Below are 19,314 nucleotides of genomic sequence, written 5' to 3'. Positions count from 1 at the left end.
CAATCCTGGGTTGAGTGTGCAGAGACAGACTCCATGAACCCAACTTTAAAAATGTCTGCCTGAACTTCTGATATTTGGTCTGGGGTAGGGGCAGGCTAGAAAATGAGTTGGGGTGGGTGACCCTGGAAGTAGTAAGGGGTTGGAAGTGCTGCTAGTGAAGGTTGGGTGACTCAGGCACAGTTAAAAGTGGCCTTCAGAAAGGCCCATTTGAGAGATAGGTCATCAATGGTGAAGTCCCTGTGCCTCAGAGGAGATGCCATTGCCTTGTCAGGTGAGTGACCAAGCTGTAAATGTTGTCCAACTGTTAGCTGACCCTGGAATGGATGGTGCATCCTAGGCTTTCCCTATGGGAGAATTGTCATTGTTGCTGCCTAATCAAAGTGTACTGTACTGGACCATTGAAAACATGGAGTGGATTCTCAAGGCACAGCCATGGAGTCGGCATCATCTTGCCACCACTATCTGCTACAGATATTAAGCTGCCATGTAGTTAGTTGCCATGACTCAGAGGATGGATGAATGATGAAGAGTGCCATGTTCATTATCACATCTACTTCCCTTTGCCACCCAACTATCGGGGTGCTCCCAAACTGTTGACCTTTGATCAGGTCCCTCACAACTGCACACTGCCATGGCATAACAGTGTGACTAAAAGGGAGGAAACAAGGAGGGCTGTCAGTGGTTGCGGAGTTCAGCATGTTACTTTGGACTCACAGCCGCAACATACATAGAACCAAGCATTTGCATAGAACCAGTTTCTCCACCCAACCTTACCAGTAATCATTGATGACATGGTGAAAATGGTGAAGGCATATAAGCGCAAAAAATGAATGGGAGCATTGTCATCTGAATGGCTCAGGTCCCTTTATACATCACATTTTATTCAAAGAATGTAACACAGAGGAGATGTGGGGAAGGGATGGGTCCAATGGGCCCACACTCATGGATTCAGTGCAGGAAAAGGCTCAATGCTGCGTTCTGGTAAGGTGAGTTGCTCCACACAGAGCTCCAAGAGAAGGGTCATTTCTGCATGCTGTAACTAAGGTGTAAGACATGGCACATAGCTCTACTTCAGTATCGAGGCTTGTATGTATATGCAGCTCATGTAGATGTGTACAGAACACATGCGAATGAGCACTGTGTTGCACAGAAACAGTGAAGAGCAATATCCCTCTATGCACTAAGAGATCAGGCTAACATAAATTCATGTTGGCGTTGCAGTCGAAATAGGCAAAGAACACCACAGAGATGGCCCAGACTGGGGTGGGATGCATCCGTCCCGTGGAACAGATGGTCATGAAGATTGCCAGGGTGTCCACCCCAAAACAGCCAGATCATCCCTTGGGCATAAAAAGGAGGAAGAGATGTCTCAGGAAACAGCATCGCAAAATACTAGCTCACACATTGTGTTCCCTGAGGCAATGGGGGCTCTAGGGCTGTGAATGGAGTAATCCATCAACATCATGAGTTCCACATTGTCCCGGGGGCTCAACCACATGAGACCTGACCATGAGTGATTGGCCAATCATATGGAGAGACACCTGCAGCAGCACTCGGAGTGAATACAAGAGCAGCGTCTCAGCAAGGAAGGGGTGCAAGCCTCCCTTAGTAGCCTGAAACCGACTGGTCAGAGTATAAGCACTGACATCCATGGAACACATGAGGAGACGAATACCCTTAACAGGATGGTCATACCACATGGCCATGCCTCACAGCTGCTCCGTCACTGGCAGCCTCCTCATCCTCATCCTTTTCAGAATCTTCCGAAAGGAGAAGGGTTTCCTCCTCCTCATCTTCCTCTTCCTCCTCTTCCTCCTCAACATCAACATCATCATCCTCCTCCTCATCTTCCTCCTCCTCTGAGGTAGGAGCTCTACTCATGGCATTATTGTCATTAATTTGTATGTCTCTCCGCTGTGCAATGTTGTGCAGCATGTAGCACTGCACGACTACTCTTGATACCCTTGCTTGGGCATATAGCAGACTTCCACCTGAGTGATTGAGGCACTGGAAGCACACCTTTAAAGTGCCAATCGCCTGCTCAATGTTACTCCTGGTGATGACATGGTCGTTGTTGTAGTTGCACCCTGCCTCTGTTTGTGGACTCCTAAAGGGGTCATTATCCAAGTTCTTAATCTTGTTAAGGTCTCATAGAAGCCAATCTCCGACCTGTATTGGTGCATTAATTGAGGGAGTTGGGACCTTCTTAGTATGAAGGAACCTTGCACACACATGAAGGAAAACCTTGTGTAGTCACAAACCACCTGGACATTGATTGAGTGGGAGGACTTCCCAGTTGACAAAGTTTGAGTTGGGGCCTTTATGGCAACATGGGTGTAATTAGTAACACCCTGCACCTGATGGAGGCCTGCTAACTGGAAAAATGGCCGTGGCTCTCTGCATCTGAGATGCCAGATCTACAGAGAAGTTAATGTGAACGCCCACATGAGCAAACAGAACATTAGATACAGCCTTAATGCAGCTATATGCTGTTGACTGGGATCCCCTGATGATCCCAGGTAAGATCCTGAGGCATAGAAATAGAGAGTGATGGTGACATTCACAGCCAGGCAGGGCATAGGGATTAATGGATGGCGGCTTAAGTTGATGCTAGACCATGTGACATCTGTCAGTCACCAGCTCATGGCTTAGCCTCAGTCACCTTCAACATTGGTTCTCCATCATATTGAGGTAGGATGACCTAGGTCTGGACACCCTTCCTACAGGCTAGTACCTGGTTGTCCTGCTTCTCCTCCTCCTCCTCCTCCTCCCTGCTTTGTGGGCTGCAGCCTCTCCCTCCTGATCTTCTGCCCTCCCCCTGGCCTCCGGCTGCTCACAGTGACTGGTTTCTATAGCCTCTGTGCGAGGGTGCCATGCCCATTTTGTGTGTTCCTTCACATGGGGTGCTGTGCACCCTTCTCCAGGGGAAGACTTTTTGTGTCATTGAGCGGGGGAGGGGCCCACTTGCCGACACGTAAAATGATGCGCAGTAATGTCGGGTGTGCGTCCCGACTACACCGCGTGTCATTTAGATTGTCAGCTCAGCGGGCACACAGCCAAGTCAGCTGCGCACCCGCCAAACTGCCAAAGGCCTATTAAGGCCATTAAGAAAGTAATTAAAGTTGTTAAGAATGCTGCCCATCCAACCTTAATGTTGGTGGGCAGGTGAAGAGCCAGGAGGCCTTCACATTTTTCATGAAAACTCATCCATGGGCTGGATGAGGTTTCATGAAGGGTTTATTAATTAAATAAAACTTTTGAAAAAATTCATTGACATGTCCCAGCTCATGCGGCACTGTCACAACATGGGACACGTCTTAAAATATTTTCTTTTCTTCATTTAAATTTTTAAACCGTAAACTAATCTCTGATTTCTGCATTCTTTCACGTGCATGCGCGAAAGAGCACAGGCCCCAACTCAAGGAATCCCAGCCCCACCCCCCCCCCCGCCCACTCAGCGCTTCCAGGCACGTGTCACGCTGGGCGGGCCTTAAATGAACTGCCCACATAAAATGGCAGCACGGCCCGGATCGGGGGTGCCCGCGCCTGCCCCTGCACAATACCCCCAGCCGGGGAAAATTTCTGCCCCAGCACAAAGTTCTTCTTGGTACCTGGTACATGAGTCAGTAGGGGCAAAAATAATTACCCTGTGACATGAGGAGCCCCACCCTCCGTTTTCTTTGGGTTAAGGGAAGACATTTGGAATTTGTTTTGTGCCATTTCTGGGATTGAGTAAAATTTTTAAGCAAATTCAATAGATCGATCTACCTTTTCAAAGAGGTCCCCTGGCTGCCCAAAGAAATACTCCTAGTTCAGACCTTCTCTAAATTTGCATACTTCTAGTTCCATACTCCTGGCCTACCAAAATCCGGCCAGAGTGGAGGCAGCTGAGGAAGTAAATCTACCTCGGTAAAACACGCATACATGAAACGCACTCCGCCCCCATTCCCACCCTCACAGCAATACAAAGTGCCATGTTCGGAGGAGGGACTTACCATTTTCTGCCAGTTCTGCTATTTTCGCCATGATGGAGAGGCTGTCCGTCTTGGCAAAAATCTGTGGCTGTAGTCTTAACTTTTATAAAACACGCGCCAGAATCTTACTCCCCACGCCAGGCAGGCTCCTGACCCAAATGGATGTGAAATAGCATGAGATGACGACAGTGAGCGTCCCAATGTCATCACGCTCTCGGGCGATATTTCATTCGGCAGGCACGCTTCCGATTTCAACGGGCAATTAAGCCCATTAACGATGCAATTAACAGCAATTTTACGTGGACTGCCCACATTTAGGTTGCCGGGCGGTCTATTCTCCCAGGCGGCATTCACATTTTTGCTCGCACCTCAATCCAGGGCGGGATGAAATCTCTATGGGGAAATAAAATAAAAAGAGACATCTGGGGACTGTTTTTTTATGAGGTACGCTTTCAGGAGATTGATTGTGCTGCATGGACATATTTTGCAGCATTTTTGTTGTTTTCTTTATTCTGTGGAGGTCTGCAGCTGCCTAGGGCAGCTGCCTGCCTTCAGGGAGCTCACTAGAAATGTTCACGCACACCCTCAGTTAGGTCATCGCCCGCCCTCTTCACGCCCCCGCCCTGGCAGCACTGAGCATTTCAGTGCGTATTTCACGCTGGCTGACTGTCATTTGGCCAGACAGCATGAAATTGTGGTCAGGGGCCCGTCATGGCTGAAGGCTTGTTTCCCGTCCGCTTCCGGGCCCACCAATCGCACACGCCTGACGAACAAAAAACTCAGGCCTTGAGATTTACAGCAACAGACTTAAATCTTCCAGGGTTATAAAGTTAATCCAAATGGTTAAATACGCTATAAAGCATATTTTCTGAGCTGCATATTGCACTCTTTATCTAACAGAATCGTTCTATGTCAAAATAAAGATTATAACGTGTTGAGGTAGATTTTTATTTTTACCACCTGTGCATTAAGCTTTTTCTCAGTGGAGGACATTTGGTACAACTGTCAGCATGTCAGCAAGAGAACCTGCTGGATTTTCCTTCAATTGAATTAATGGAGGGAAAATTGGGCAGGTTCTGTAAGGGTTTGAACCCTCTGATCGTATTTTCCGGTCTATACACTGATCAGGGAATGCTAAGTGCCAAGGCTAAAGAATGAAAATCGCTGTATTCAGTTATTGCTCAGGAGTTCAACAAAACCAGTCACATTTTATTCAACAGAAATAATGAGCAGAATTTTACGTTCCACGGTTGGATGCGCGCCCGACATGATGGGGCGTAAAATCCTGCAAGATGATGTTGGGCAAGCGTCCCGACTTCATCCCGCACGCGAGCAATCTTCCAGTTGGTGGGCAGGCAGGAGTGTCAAGAGTCGCGCCCACCATCAATTAAAAGGCCACTTAAGGCCATTAAAAGGCAATTGTTCACAATTTTACTTTGCTCGTGCGATTTCACACTTGTCACACGGGCAGGCAGGCAACCCACTTTTTACAAACCACATCCAATTGTGGAAAGGTCAATTTTACTCAGCTGTGATGTGTTACACTGAGACCCACATGACTGTTTTGGGGCAATCTGGAGGAGCTGTACCTAGGGCTGTACTTGAACTGCAGGACATGTCCAGATCAGGGTGATAACATGCTGGGAGGGGAGCTTCAAGGTGGCGTGGCAAAGAACCATCTGCTGCCCTCTGTGCTCCACGTGCTTGCGCCTCCTTGCTATGGAAGGATATACCATGTGGTGCCTAATGTGATGGGGTGGGATACTGGCCTAGCATCTTTGTGTGAATGTTCGGCATCAGTGGGGTGAGGAGGCACTGGAGCCCTGATATGTCTCACTCTGGTTGGGGTGGGCCGTGTGCGAAGAGAGTTCATGTGCAATTTGCATGTATCAATGCTCCTCTCTCATTTTCAGGAGAAGAATGCTCAAAAAGCGACAGAGCGTGTGAGGACTGGCGGCAGCCAGGTGCAGTTAGCCATTCTCAGCTGGTTTTAGTAGGAGGCCCCGGATTTGGAGAAGTGCCATGTGCCCAGGTCCATTGGTGTCAGTGAGGCTGGATACCACGGCCAGGTACATATGCCAGCAGTGAGGTCAGCATTGTTCTCCCAACAGCCATGGCAATGTTGAATGTTCATTGATTTAATTTTGCAACATGGCTTGACCATTGTTTATGGAAGGATGAGCGCATAACGATTCAGGGGACAGGGATGCACTTTGTCATTGTCTCCACGCTAAGTGATCTACTGCTCTTGTTCTTCCTTTCAGCATCGGCGGAGCAGGGCCAGGAGGAGGAGCAGCAGAGGTCCCCTCTCACACTTGAGGGCCCTGAAGTCTGACCAGCGTCACACCATCTCTGCCAGGCAGGCACCAGCGCAGATATTAGCACCTCGATGGGAGTTAGAACATTGGTAACATAAGTAGTATGTCATAAATGATCAGCTGTCCTTATTTACTAACAGGCAGCTTGATGTTCATCCTTGATCATGCACAACTTAGAATTATCAGAAAGCAAAGCATGATTTTCTTTAAATAATTAAAAAACTAAAGTTCAGGATTGAGATCATCAGGTTTTAAGTTACAGCCCAAAAGGAACATGAGAGAAGCAGATTTGTTGCTGACATATAGCAGGTTGTGGATGGGGAAGGTAAATGTAGTGTGATTATAGCCAAGCCCTGCAGATTCAATGCACAATCTTCTAGCTTGCTCATGTTTGTGTGCCAAAAGCAGGGCACACAGTGAGGGCACTTCACAGTCGCTGGAGGAGCTGGCAGAGACAGAGAGTGCCCATGGCGCCAGCAGTCAGAGGACTGCAGGGGACTAGGCACATGCTCAGTCGGTGCCTGATGATATGCCTCTAGAGCTGTCCGCGATGCAGCAGGGGCAGGAAATACGGCCCAGTGTGAGGGAGCATCTGGGGGAAATACATGAGGCTATGCTTGGCTTCGTGTCCGTGGTGGAGGAGTCTACGCAGATGATTGCCAAAGCAATGAGCCACGGGTCCGAGCGCCATGTGTCCTCCAAGGAGAGAGTGATGACCCTCATGGAGAGGCTCTTCCAGGAGATCCATTAGAGTTTCCTGCAGATGCGCTCTGACCAGCAACCCATTGGTGTTGACCTCAGCTAGCCAGTGCCAGTGTGGGAAATGGCCTGGGCACCAAGTTTCCCAGCTCAGTGCCCATTCATCCACGATGAGCAGGGTGGTCTGAAATGACCTCATGTCGGTGCAGCAGCTGCCTGTTGTCTCTGTGGGCTCCTCTCAGGGCGCTCTGGATGAGGGCGGCAGCTCCTCTGCCGCTCTCCCAGTGACCGTTGCATCCAGCGAGGCTGTGACGACTGGGGAGATGCCAGCTGTGGAACAGCCAGATTCCTCCCAGGCGGGGCCAGCACAGGCTCCACAGGCTAGAGGATGGCCGCCAAGGTCATCAAGGCCAACAGGACAGCAGAGTCAGCAGGCTGTCTCAGATGCTACTCCCAGCGATGGGGCAGCACCAAGACGTAGCACCCAGAAACAAAAACATAAGGCACCTTAGGCACACTATGGGTTTCTCACTGGTGCTTTTGTGTTGGCCCGAGATGAGCTCCTTATGTTTTGCTTTGAATTGAAACACCCTTGTCATTTTGTTTCATTAAGTTTCTTTGCCTGTGATATTAAATTCAGACATGTGACCATGGCTGAAGGCGCCTCTTTCCTTCTGCCTGTGTATGGTTTCCAAAAATGTTAAGAGTGTTTTGTGGGACATTCGGCTTTATTAACAAGGCCCTTAGTTACTGTTCCTAACCTGGAAGATTTGGCACTTAGATATTGAGTATGGAATCTGCAGCCCAGGCTTCTCCTGGAGGTCCATCTATGGAGTACTAGCTGAGCGTCCGTTGGATTAAAGCCTCCTGGGTGTCCCTGCCTCCCTGCAGTATGCCAGGGTCAGTATTTACCCCTTCAGCATTTCCCTGTACAAGCTCCTCCTCAGACTCACTGCTGGACTCATCGCGTGTAGCCGCAGCCACTGCGCCAACATCTTCATCGTCCACTGCATCCCCCCTTTCCAGCGCAAGATTGTGGAGAGCGCAGAATGTAACCACTATCATCGAAACACCATTTAGGGGATACTGCAGTGCGCCCCCTGAGTGGTTCAGGCATCGGAAGTGCATCTTGAGAAGACCGATGGTTCTCTCCACCACAGCCCTTGTGGAGGCGTGGCTGCTATTGTACCGCTGCTCGCTTCTGTTCTTGGATGGTGGAGAGGCGTCATGAGCCACCTTCTGAGGGGATAGCCCTTGTCACCCAGCAGCCATGCATCCAGCCGGGCTGGAGCACTGAAGAGCCCTGGCACCTGGGAGGGTCTGAGATGTAGGCGTCGTGGGAGCTGTCTGGGTACCTTGCACAGACTTGTAGAATCAGGATCCTGTGATCACACATTATCTGTATGTTCATGGAGTGGAAGCCCTTCCTGGTGACGAAGGCACTGGGCCACATATGTGCAGTCTATTGCACCCTGGACGCAGGGGAAGTCAGCAATCGCCGCAAAGCCTCTGGCTCGCTGTGTCCGGCTTGCCTCGTCCCAACAGAAGTGGATGAAGGTCAATGCATCCCTAAGCAAAGTGTCTGTAACCTGCTTGACACACGTGTGGACAGCTGATTGGGAGACACCACAAAGATCACCCACCGACCCCGGGAAGGAGCCAGAGGCATAGAGTTTGAGGGCAGATGTGACCTTTAGAGCCACTGGCATGGGGTGACCATCCGTACAGTTAGCGGAGATCTCAGGCCCAAGCATCTGACAGATATATTTGACTGTCTCCCTTGAGAGACGGAGCCTCCTTTGGCAATGCACCTCAGAATTATTGAGGTAGTTGCTTCGCCACCTGTATACCCTGGCAGCAGGATGGTGGCATCTTCTGTGGCCCCTTCTGCCTTGGTCTACCTCTTGTGCCTGCACCTGTACTTCCAAAAGGAGGCTGAATGTGCACTTCTGGCCTCCTCCCCCTTCAAGCCCTCCCTTTCTCCTCAGAGGAGGTGCCCCCAGTGGACAGTTCAGCTCCCATTCCCAGGCTATGGGAAGGCTTCCTGAAACTGCAGGCCCAAAATAGATTCGTTACTGCAGAGCGCTGACCTGAGGGTTAAGAGTCCAGACAAAGCAGCTGGTATACGTTTTGAAGTATTGCAGATCACACAGACAAGTTTCAATAACTTTGAAAAATCAATACTTGACAGAGCACACTCGCGACTCCAGTGAGCCCCCTTATTCCACCCGTGGATGAGGTTTATACATATGTGTCCTACCCACCTACCCGTTGCACCCATGCGCCGACCCGAAGACTGCACAGGCGCCAAAAAATCGGTGTCGGTTGGTGAGTCATGGGCCTTAAGTGGCCTGTTAATTAATGGCAGGAGCTCAGTGGATATCATTGAGGGCCCGCCCAACTAAATTATCCAGATTTGAATCAAGAAGAGTTCTTTAAACTTACAAAATTCTACCGAGTTATAAAAAACCCTGGGTTCTTTGAGGATTCTCTGGTGGTTTGGTTGAACAAGAAACAATGCTGACTTGGAGCCATGTTAAGTTCCTTGGTAATGCTGAAGTGACTTGCATTAAATAATTAATCATTGTATTCTGCTAATCAGAAGGCTTAAAGCAGAAGTCAATAGAATTATTTGGCTTCATAAAAAGTAAGAGCTTCCCTTCTAAAATATGTTAGGGAGAATTAAGTGCCCAATTCATATTAGTGCTGGCCCATCTAAATAGTACAGTTCTTCAAAATAAATAGTTTCTTGACCAAGTTACCCTTTGTTTTAAATCTCCAACTGAATGTTTTCTTCTGACTGTTGTCTAGGAAATATGTATCTGTATTTGAAGGAGTTAGTAAATCTGCCAAATTTGGAGGTTGTGAGCATACTAGAACATGGCTAGGTGTAGTTATAAAAATATTAAGGGAAGCTAATCCAATCTTGACAGACTGAGAGGATTTTTTCACCAAATTAAAAAAATACAAATTCACTATAAGTCAAAGTGACTTAATGTTGCAAACAGCATAATTTTAGTTAATCTCACTTGGTTTATTTTATTCCTCATATCACAGTTTCGCTGAAATAATTTTATTAACATTTTTGTGCAATACATTACACATCATTTATTGTTTCTACACACTTTGCTAAATGCAAAGCCATCACTGTTCTGCTGGCATCACTCAATAGAACCTGTAAACAGCAATGGTAGTTCTTAACATTTGACTGCTTTGTGGAATGAAGATTTGACAGGAGGAGCTGGAGTTTGGCCCACTTTACCCTGGAATCAGTCTAAATATAATTTCAGGATTGGGCAACTCATTTTGCCCTTCCAGCTAGAGCAGCATGGTAATTAGGGCTTTAACAGCTAATGTAATTAGAGCATTAGAATTAAGATCAGAAAAACACACTTCTTATGAATCCATTTATTGTTGAACTACGACAAATGTCACTATGGTGTTATTTATGTTGATGGTACAGAGTTCATTTTGCAGAGTTTGCAGTGCTGTAATCCATTTTCATTGCAAGAAGTACATTTGAGGGACTTGAAGGAATCCGTAAAGCAGTTTCGAAAAACTGACATCTTGCTCCCATGGCACACTGAGCATGGAACAAAAGCAAATCCACCACAGGCTGAACACTCTTGTGGGTGCTGAACTTTCTAAAAGAGAGAGCAAAAAGTACATTATTCAGTATTTCCCTTTCTTCGCAAACATTTCTAAATAATAAAAGGTAGACATATAACTTCACACAGAAGAAACAAATAATACCATTGACAGAGTACACATTCAACTCTGCATAATATGAACAAAATTATTCAAAGTTATTTGAAAGAGGATTGTTTCAAGTACATGGTATGTAAATTTGACCATTAATTGGATATACAGTAGTTCTTGTATTAGGAATGCATAGGAAGATGATGAGTTTTGACTCAGTGTATTATTTTGGAAGTGTATTTACAGCATGGAGATGTGCTAAATTAAGGACAAAGGTTCATATTACAGCCTTACACCAGTCTCTCTGAAATTTGATGTCATTCCAAGATAGACCTACAGGGACAACACTTTATTAGTTAGCTCCAAGGGGGAATTATAACTTGCTTTGCATGAGTGGGCTTGGGAGTGGGTGGAGGGTTTAAGAGATGAAATTGACAGCATGTCGGGAAATCCAACCTACTGGCATCCAAATTTAACTGCAGTGTGTTAGACTGCGTCCAAGCAACTCCTCAGCAAAGGCAGGTTATTACAGTAATTTCAATATTTAGTAACTCATTAAGTGTAATTTTTAACATGGGTTTGGGATTTAAGTGTAGGTTTCCCAGGTCATCCGAAGCTCGTCATTGAAAGCAAGGCAAGAACACAGTGGCAATTGAGGGGGCTGAAGAAATGACAGGCAAAAATTCTCATAAATACTGAAACCTCACAGCTGGTTTCTTGCTTAATTGTGTGAAAGTTTTTTGCTCGTGTTACATGCTCTGAGAGTTTAATTACACTACTTGGCAAGTTTCTTTTATTACTTTGAACGTTTGTGTGTCTGGTCTCCATTATGGCAGCTGTGATCGATCAGATCAGCATGAGTGCTGCTTATGCTGGATTAACTTGAACCTTAGTTGAGGACCAGCAGTAGAAATGGCAGTGGTAGGAGCAGCAGCAGCCTTCCCCTCACTGCTTGCCATTCCGAGAGAGAGAGAGAGAGAGAGGGAATGAACAGAGAGGTGCAACTCGCAGGAGGCCATACACATAACTCAAAGTATACAGTCAAAGGATTAGCTTCCAGGACATGTGTTATGTTTTACTTTGGGGTTGCTTTGCTCATGAACCGGTTGCACGCTTATCTGTTGGCAGGTGAGTCAGTTGCAATATAATGCAGACAGACGAATATGAAATGAATCACATACTATTTAGTTACTCAAACAACAGAGCACTAACATGATATATGCTTCTCCAGTCAGACTCTACTCTAGACTAACATTAACATGATTGCCTGTGCTCCACAGTTATTGGGTCTTACAGTCACATGGTCGATCGGTTCACATTTTCTTAAAGGTGTATTACGCCTCAGATTACCACACCCCTCCCCCTTTACTTGAAAATACATTTTACAAAATGTTAACTATTTACATAAATGAGCTATTTACAAATTCAGACACTCGGAGGCTTTTTCAAACTTGTTGACCATCTAGTTATACAGCTTTGGATGGTTTATCTGAGGCCTCCCTCTCAAGAGTTATCTGTCCAGAAGGCTCCCCAGCAGGAACCTGTAAGTTTGCCTCTTTGACTCTTTCAGGCTCAATGGGTTCTACAGGTACCTCCAAAGCCAGAGGAGTTCCTTCTACCTGAGTATGTTTAGCACACCTTTTCTTGTGGATCTGTTTCCCTTTCCCTGAGGTGATTTACATGTCTCCTGATTATCTGACCTTCAACCGATATGTGATAGGACAGGGGTCTGTCACTGCACTGACTTCACCTGATATCCATTTGGGCCCATCTCCAAAGTTCTTTGCAAAAACTGCTTCTCCTACAGTGAAGTTTCTTTCACTGTGGTAATCATGTTCATTTTTCTGGGCCTCCTGACTTCTCTCTATCCTCCCCCTAAATGAGGCTCAAATATGTCCTGAGACATCTCTTCATTAATAACTCTGTGGGGGCAATACCAGTGGTCATATGTGGCATAGTCCTATGGATGAGCAGGAAACATGATAACTTCATTGCTATAGAAACCCCTCTAGTTTTTTCATTGCGGCCTTGAAAGTCTGGACTGCCCTCTCGACCATCCCATTGGATGCAGGGTGGTCTGGCGACGTCTTGACATGTGTTATGTCATTGAAAGTTGTAAATATTTGGAATTCCTCGCTGGTGAATGCCGTTCCCTTATCAGACATTATTATCTCTGGTAAACCATGTATCGCGAAACTCTGATGCAATCTGTCTATGGTGGGGGCAGATGTGGATGATCACACCTCATATACATCCATCCATTTGGAGTGAGCATCGATAAGTAAGAGGAACATTGTGCCCAAAAAAGGCTCCATATAGTCAATGTGGAAGCGGACCCATGGCCTTCCTGGCCATTCCCAAGGATGCACTGAAGCAGCAGCAGGCAATTTCTGCACCTGTTGGCACTGCATGCAGACCTTGACAATGTTTTTTATTTCAGTGTCCATCCATGGCCATCATAAGTAGCAACATTTTCATCCAGGAAGTCCTGGGTGACGCTATGCAATTCTATCAATAATGGTTGTCTTCCTCTGGGAGGCATAATGATTCTTGCTCCCCACAGTAAGATGCCATCCTGGCAGGTGAGCTCATATCTCCTGTTAAAATAGGGCTTCATTTCATCCGACTTTGGCTCATTAGACCATCCCTGCAAGACTTGTTCCCTGACGTGAGGCAAAACCAGATCGTAGTCTATCCATTCTCTGATCTGTTTGGCATTCACTGGTGATGAATCCAGGAAGTTTAATAATAAAATAAGTTCTTGAGGAATTGGGACGTTCACATGGCTGTCCTTCAGAGGTAATTGGCTCAGTGCGTCGGCATTGACAACCTGGCTTCCTAGCCGGTGGATAAAAGTTTATTCGTAAGCAGCTAGAATCAGTGCCCACATTTGGATGCGTGCCGAGGCGATTGGGGTTATTGCCTTATCTTCCCCAAACCAGCCTAGTAGTGCCTTGTGGTCAGATATGATGATGAAGTGAATGTATTGGTGGAATTTCTTAACACCAAATACAATGGATAAGCCTTCTTTCCCTATTTGTGAGTATCTTCATTCTGCCACACTGAGTGTTCCTGAGAAGTAGCCAATGGGCCGTTCGGAGCCATCCGCCATCCACTGGGAGATTAGGCACTTTGCAGCCCTCTGGACTTAATATTGTGTTCAGCAACTTCAGACCATGACCTCTATCCTCTATTCTCACCCCTTTTTTACCTCCTTTTTTCAATATTCTTTTTTTTTATCTTTTATTTTTTATCCACTAATTTTTATTTTTTATTTATTTTCATTTTTATTCATTTATTCATTGTTTTATCCCCACCTATTTTCCATCTTTTTTCCCCATCATCATTCCCCCTATCCACTCCACACCCACCCCTCCGCCCCCCGCCCCCCATACTCCACAAGGACCATCTGTTACTTGTTTATGTTGTTCTTTTCAGAGTACTTACCCTTGTCCTGCTATTATCACATTCTGCTTTCTTACCTTTATGCCACTATCAGCACCTCCTTTAGCCCTTACCACTACCATTAACACTCTCTTTGTTAATTTGTTCATGACATCTTTGACAATCTCTCCTTTGCCCCCACCTATCTCTAGCCTTCTATCCAGCTTCACCTGCTCCAGTCCCTTAAACAGTATAAATTTCATCACATTTTTGCTTCTATTTAGCCCTGAAGAAGAGTCACATGGACTTGAAATGTGAACTCTGTTTTTCTCTCCATAGGTGCTGGGGGCTTCCCTACAGCCCCTGCCCACCCACAAAGGGCAAAATTCTGCCCCTTGTATATTTTAAATAAAGATAGCCTTTCTAACACTCCCTCCTTCTCAATTGTAAACTACTGTAGTGTATCAGTTACCTCCTCTCTCACCTCGGCCTGGGTAGCACCTTCTTCTTTGTAAAGACAGATGCAAAGTACTCATTTAATACCTCAGCTATTTCTCCTGCCTCCACGTGCAAGCCCCTCTTTTTTTACCCCGAATCAACCATACTCTTTCTTTCAACACCCTTTTATTATTTATATGTTTATAGGAGACCTTGGGATTCCCTTTTATGTTTGCTACCTGCCTCTTTTCATGCTCTCTCCTTGCTTTTCTTTTTAGTTTTTTTTTTCACTTCCTCTCTGGTCCTTCTATATTCAGCCTGATTCTCCACTGTATTTTCTACCTGACATCTGTCAGATGCGCACTTCTTGCTTTTCACCTTCACCTCTATCTCTCTCATCATCCGGAGCATTCTAGATTTATTTGTCCTACCTTTCGCCTTCAAGGGAAGAAACCTTGATATTGCCTGCAAAACTTTCTCTTTGAAGGTAGCCTATTGTTTAACCATCGTCTTTTCTGCCAACATTTGATTCCAACTCACTCGACTCAGATACATTCTCATTCCATTGAAGTTGGCTTTCCCCCAGTTAATTATCCCTGCTCTGGATTGTCCATTTCCATGGTCAACCTAAACCTTATGATGCAATGATCACTATCCTCTAAATGCTCTCCCACTGATATTTGACCCATTTGGGCCAACTCATTCCCCAGAAGCAGGTTCAACAGTGCGTGACCTCTCGTTGGACCAAGAACATACTGCTGCAGAAAATTACCTTGAACACATTCCAGGAACTCTTGCCCCTCTTGTCCATTTGCACTACTCTCATCCCAGTCTATATTTGGATAATTGAAGTCCTCCATTATAATTACTTTGTAATCCTTGCACCCCTCTGTAATTGCTTTGCAAATTTGTTTCTCTAGATCCCTTCTGCTAGTTGGTGGCCTATTTACTACACCAATCAAGTTATTGCACTTTTTCATTCCTTACCTCCAGCCAGAGAGATTCCGTCCTTGATCCCTCTCATTCCAGTACAGTAATGCCACTTTTAATCAATACTGCTACTCCACCCCATCCCACCTCTTTTCTTCCTTTCCTGTCTCTCCTAAACACCTTGCACCCAGGAATATTTAATGCCCATTCCTGCCTTTTTTGAGCCAGGTCTCTGTTATAGCAATAATATCATAACTCCATTTGTCACCCTGTGCCTGTAGTTCACCAATCTTATTCACCACATTCTGTGCATTCACACACTTGCACATTAACCCTGATTTAAGCTTTTTTACTTTTCCCCTTATTCTGATCCCACCTAATGACTTACTATTGCCTATTATACCATAAGACCATAAGACATAGGAGCAGAAATTAGGCCATTCGGCCCATCAAGTCTGCTCTGCCATTCAATCATGGCTGATAAGTTACTCAACCCCATTCTCCTGCCTTCTCCCCGTAACCTTTGATCCCCTTACCAATCAAGAACCTATCTATCTCGGTCTTAAATACACTCAATGACCTGGCCTCCACAACCTTCTGTGGCAATGAATTCCATAGATTCACCACTCTCTGGCTAAAGAAGTTTCTCCTCATCTCTGTTCTAAAAGGTCTTCCCTTTACTCTGAGGCTGTGCCCTCGGGTCCTAGTCTCTCCTACTAATGGAAACATCTTCCCCACTCTATCCAGGCCTTTCAGTATTCTATCAAACTTTCTCAGTTTTCTATTTACCTTGATATTACTCTCTGATATATCCTCGTTATCAGTTAATACTTCTCTATTTCCCACTGACAGTTTGTCACCTCTGCACTCTGAATTTCCCCTCAGATTCCCATCCCCCCTGCCAATCTAGTTTAAATCCTCCCCAGCAGCACTAGCAAACCTCCCCGTGGGACACTACTACCAATCCTGGTAAGGTGTAACCCATCCTTCTTGAACAGGTCCCACCTGCCCCAGACCGGCCCCAATGCCTCAGAAATCTAAAGCCCTCCATCCTACTCCATTTCTCCAGCCATGTGTTGAACTGTTCAATCTTCCTAGTCTTATGTTCATTAGCATGTGGCACTGGGAGTAATCCGGAAATTATTACTATTGAGGTACTGCCTTTTAATTCCGTTCCTAACTCCTTCACATCTGCTTTCAGGACTTCATCCTTTTCCTACCGATGTCATTGGTCCCGATGTGGACCTTGACCGCTGACTGATGCCCCTCCCCGAAAGAATGTCCTGTAGCCACTCTGTGATATCCTTGACACTGGCACCAGGGGGGCAACATACCATCCTGGCATCACATCTAAGGCCGCAGAAATGCCTGTCTGCTCCTCTCACTATGGAATCCCCTACCACTATAGCACTTCCACTCATCCTTCTCCCCTCTTGTGATGCTGAGCCACCAGTGGTGGCTCGGACTTGGCTCTTGCATCAGTCCTCTGAGGAACCATCTTGCTCTCCAGTATCCAAAATGGAAAAATGGTCAGAGAATGAGATAGTTTCAGGGGATTCCTGCACCCCCTTCTTCCTCTTAGACACCCTGGGAGTAACCCATTCTCTCTTGGCCTGTGTACTTCTTATCTGTGGTGTGGCCACCTCTCTAAACATGCTATCCACGTAATCCTCAGCCATGCAGATGCTGCTCGAGCCCCCCAACCTACTGAACTCAAGTTCAGCATCTGGTGACACTTCCTGCAGATATAGTCATAGAGTCATAGACGCCTGCAGCACGGAAAAAAGCCCTTCGGCCCATCAAGTCTGCATCGGCCAAACAAGAACCTAACTGTTCTAATCCCATTTTCCAGCACTAGGCCCATAGCCTTGTATGCCATGGCATCGCGAGTGCACATCCAAATACTTCTTAAATGTTATGAGGGTTTCTGCCTCTACCACCCTTTCAGGCAGTGAGTTCCAGATTCCCACCACCCTCTGGGTGAAAAAATTCTTCCTCACATCCCTTCTAAACCTCCTGCCCCTTACCTTAAATCTGTGCCCCCTAGATATTGATCCCTCCACCAAGGGGAAAAGTTCCTTCCTGTCTACCCTACCTATGCCCCTCATAATTTTATACACCTCAGTCACATCCCCCCTCAATCTCCTCTGCTGCAAGAAAAATAACATCAGTCTATCCAATCTCTCCTCATAACTAAAACTCTCCAGACTAGACAACACCCTGGTAAATCTCCTCTGCATTGTCTCCAGTACAATCACATTCTTCCTATAATGCAGATTCCAGAACTGCATGCAATATTCTAACTGTGGTCTAACCAGCATTTTATACAGTTCCAGCCTAGCCTCCCTGCTCTTATATTCTAAGCCTCAGCTAATGAAGGCAAGTATCCCATATGCCATCTTAGCTACCTTATCTACCTGCCCTGCTACCTTAAGGGAGCGGTGGACATGCACACTAAGGTCCCTTTGACCCTCGGTACTTCCCAGGGTCCTACCAATCATCATGTATTCCCATACCTTGTTTGTCCTGCCCAAGTGCATCACCTCACACTTATCCGGATTAATTTCCATTTGCCACTGATCAGCCCATCTGACCAGTCCATCTATATCCTCCTGTAATCTAAGGCTATCCTCCTCATTAGTCATCGAGGTCACTGTGTGCCTGCATGACTTCCCACATCCCGCAGGATGCACATTCCACATGGCTGAGCTGCCCTGACTGACCTTAAGCTTTGTATAACATGTTTGCTGCAGTATGTTATAATATAATAACTCACCTGTCATTCACCAATTGTCTCCTCTGTGCTAAGTCCAAAAAGGCCTATACCTTCCAATCTATCAACTTTTGAGAATCCTATGACATCACTTTAAGATTTTATCTGTAAACTCCAGGCTCTCTCTCTCTCTCCACTGCTTTATGGGCTATGATGATATTCAATCAGCTTCTTCTCCTGTAGCAAAGTAAAAGCCAGCTACCGGAGGCTGAGGAAAGGTAGAAAAAAAACACCTCCTTCCCCTCTTCAGCGAACTTCTTCACTCACCAAACTCCAACTTAAGCACTCTAATGCAGCCCAAAGAAGCACTGAAGAAGGCCTGTTTAATGCTCCCTGATTCAAGCTTCTGAAGCCAGTCTAAGCCAGTTATCTAAGTAACTAGCTGCAGCTCCTAGGAGAGCCTGAAAACCCTTGTTTTAAAGCTGGAATAAAATTCACTTCTCCCAACCCAAGGAGCAACTTTTAGTTAATTGCTAACATAAAGAAAAGACTAGACTGTAGATAGAAAATAACCCTTAAATAAAATTAACCCTTAAAACTCCTTCACCCACCAATCTCCAACTTAAGCACGCTATTGCTTCCAAAGCAGCACTCCAGTGCACACTAATGTGCAACTGGTGTACAACCACAGAAAAGTGACCACGCTGAAATGCGTGAGATTCCCAGGAAGCTGCCATGATGCTTTCATGCTGCACCAGTCTATAGAGTAAAGGGTTAACATCAGGAGAACCAGATACTGATGTAATGACTGATGTAACTATGATGAAATGTCACATGACTAAGAGACAGAGGACTGGTGGGAAGTAGAAATACAACCTCATATAGAGTACTGAGATCTACATGACCCGTAAGTAAACAAGTGTGAAGAAATAGAGACGGTTTAAGTATATTGGTACTTGTAGGTGTAAGGAATGAGTTTTAGCTTCAAAGTTTAAGTTTAATTTGTATTTGTGTGTTAAGAAAAGATCAAATTGAGTTTTAGTTTCACTTTAAAAAGGTGCCTGCATTTCTAATGAGGTTTTATATGACTGTAAGCTAAGTTAAGTAAACAAGAGTAGTAAATTTTGGCTGTTGCCTAGCAACAGGCATCCAGAGAGGC

At 45.9% G+C, this 19,314-nt stretch overlaps 1 protein-coding gene across 1 annotated transcript in view; it reads right to left on the bottom strand.

Annotated features, from left to right (window-relative positions):
* The window catches only part of grxcr1a (glutaredoxin and cysteine rich domain containing 1 a), a 137,697-nt gene that overhangs the window by 24,032 nt on the left and 94,351 nt on the right, over positions 1–19,314 (bottom strand). Inside the window, exon 4 of the mRNA XM_041182980.1 lies at positions 10,453–10,635. Within this exon, the coding sequence (XP_041038914.1) occupies positions 10,453–10,635 (183 nt within the window). The remainder of the gene's footprint in view (positions 1–10,452; positions 10,636–19,314) is intronic.

Source organism: Carcharodon carcharias, chromosome 1 (assembly GCF_017639515.1).
Source record: "Carcharodon carcharias isolate sCarCar2 chromosome 1, sCarCar2.pri, whole genome shotgun sequence".
In the NCBI taxonomy this organism is placed as follows: Eukaryota; Metazoa; Chordata; class Chondrichthyes; order Lamniformes; family Lamnidae; genus Carcharodon; species Carcharodon carcharias.
This window is presented reverse-complemented; position numbering and strand designations above follow the sequence as displayed.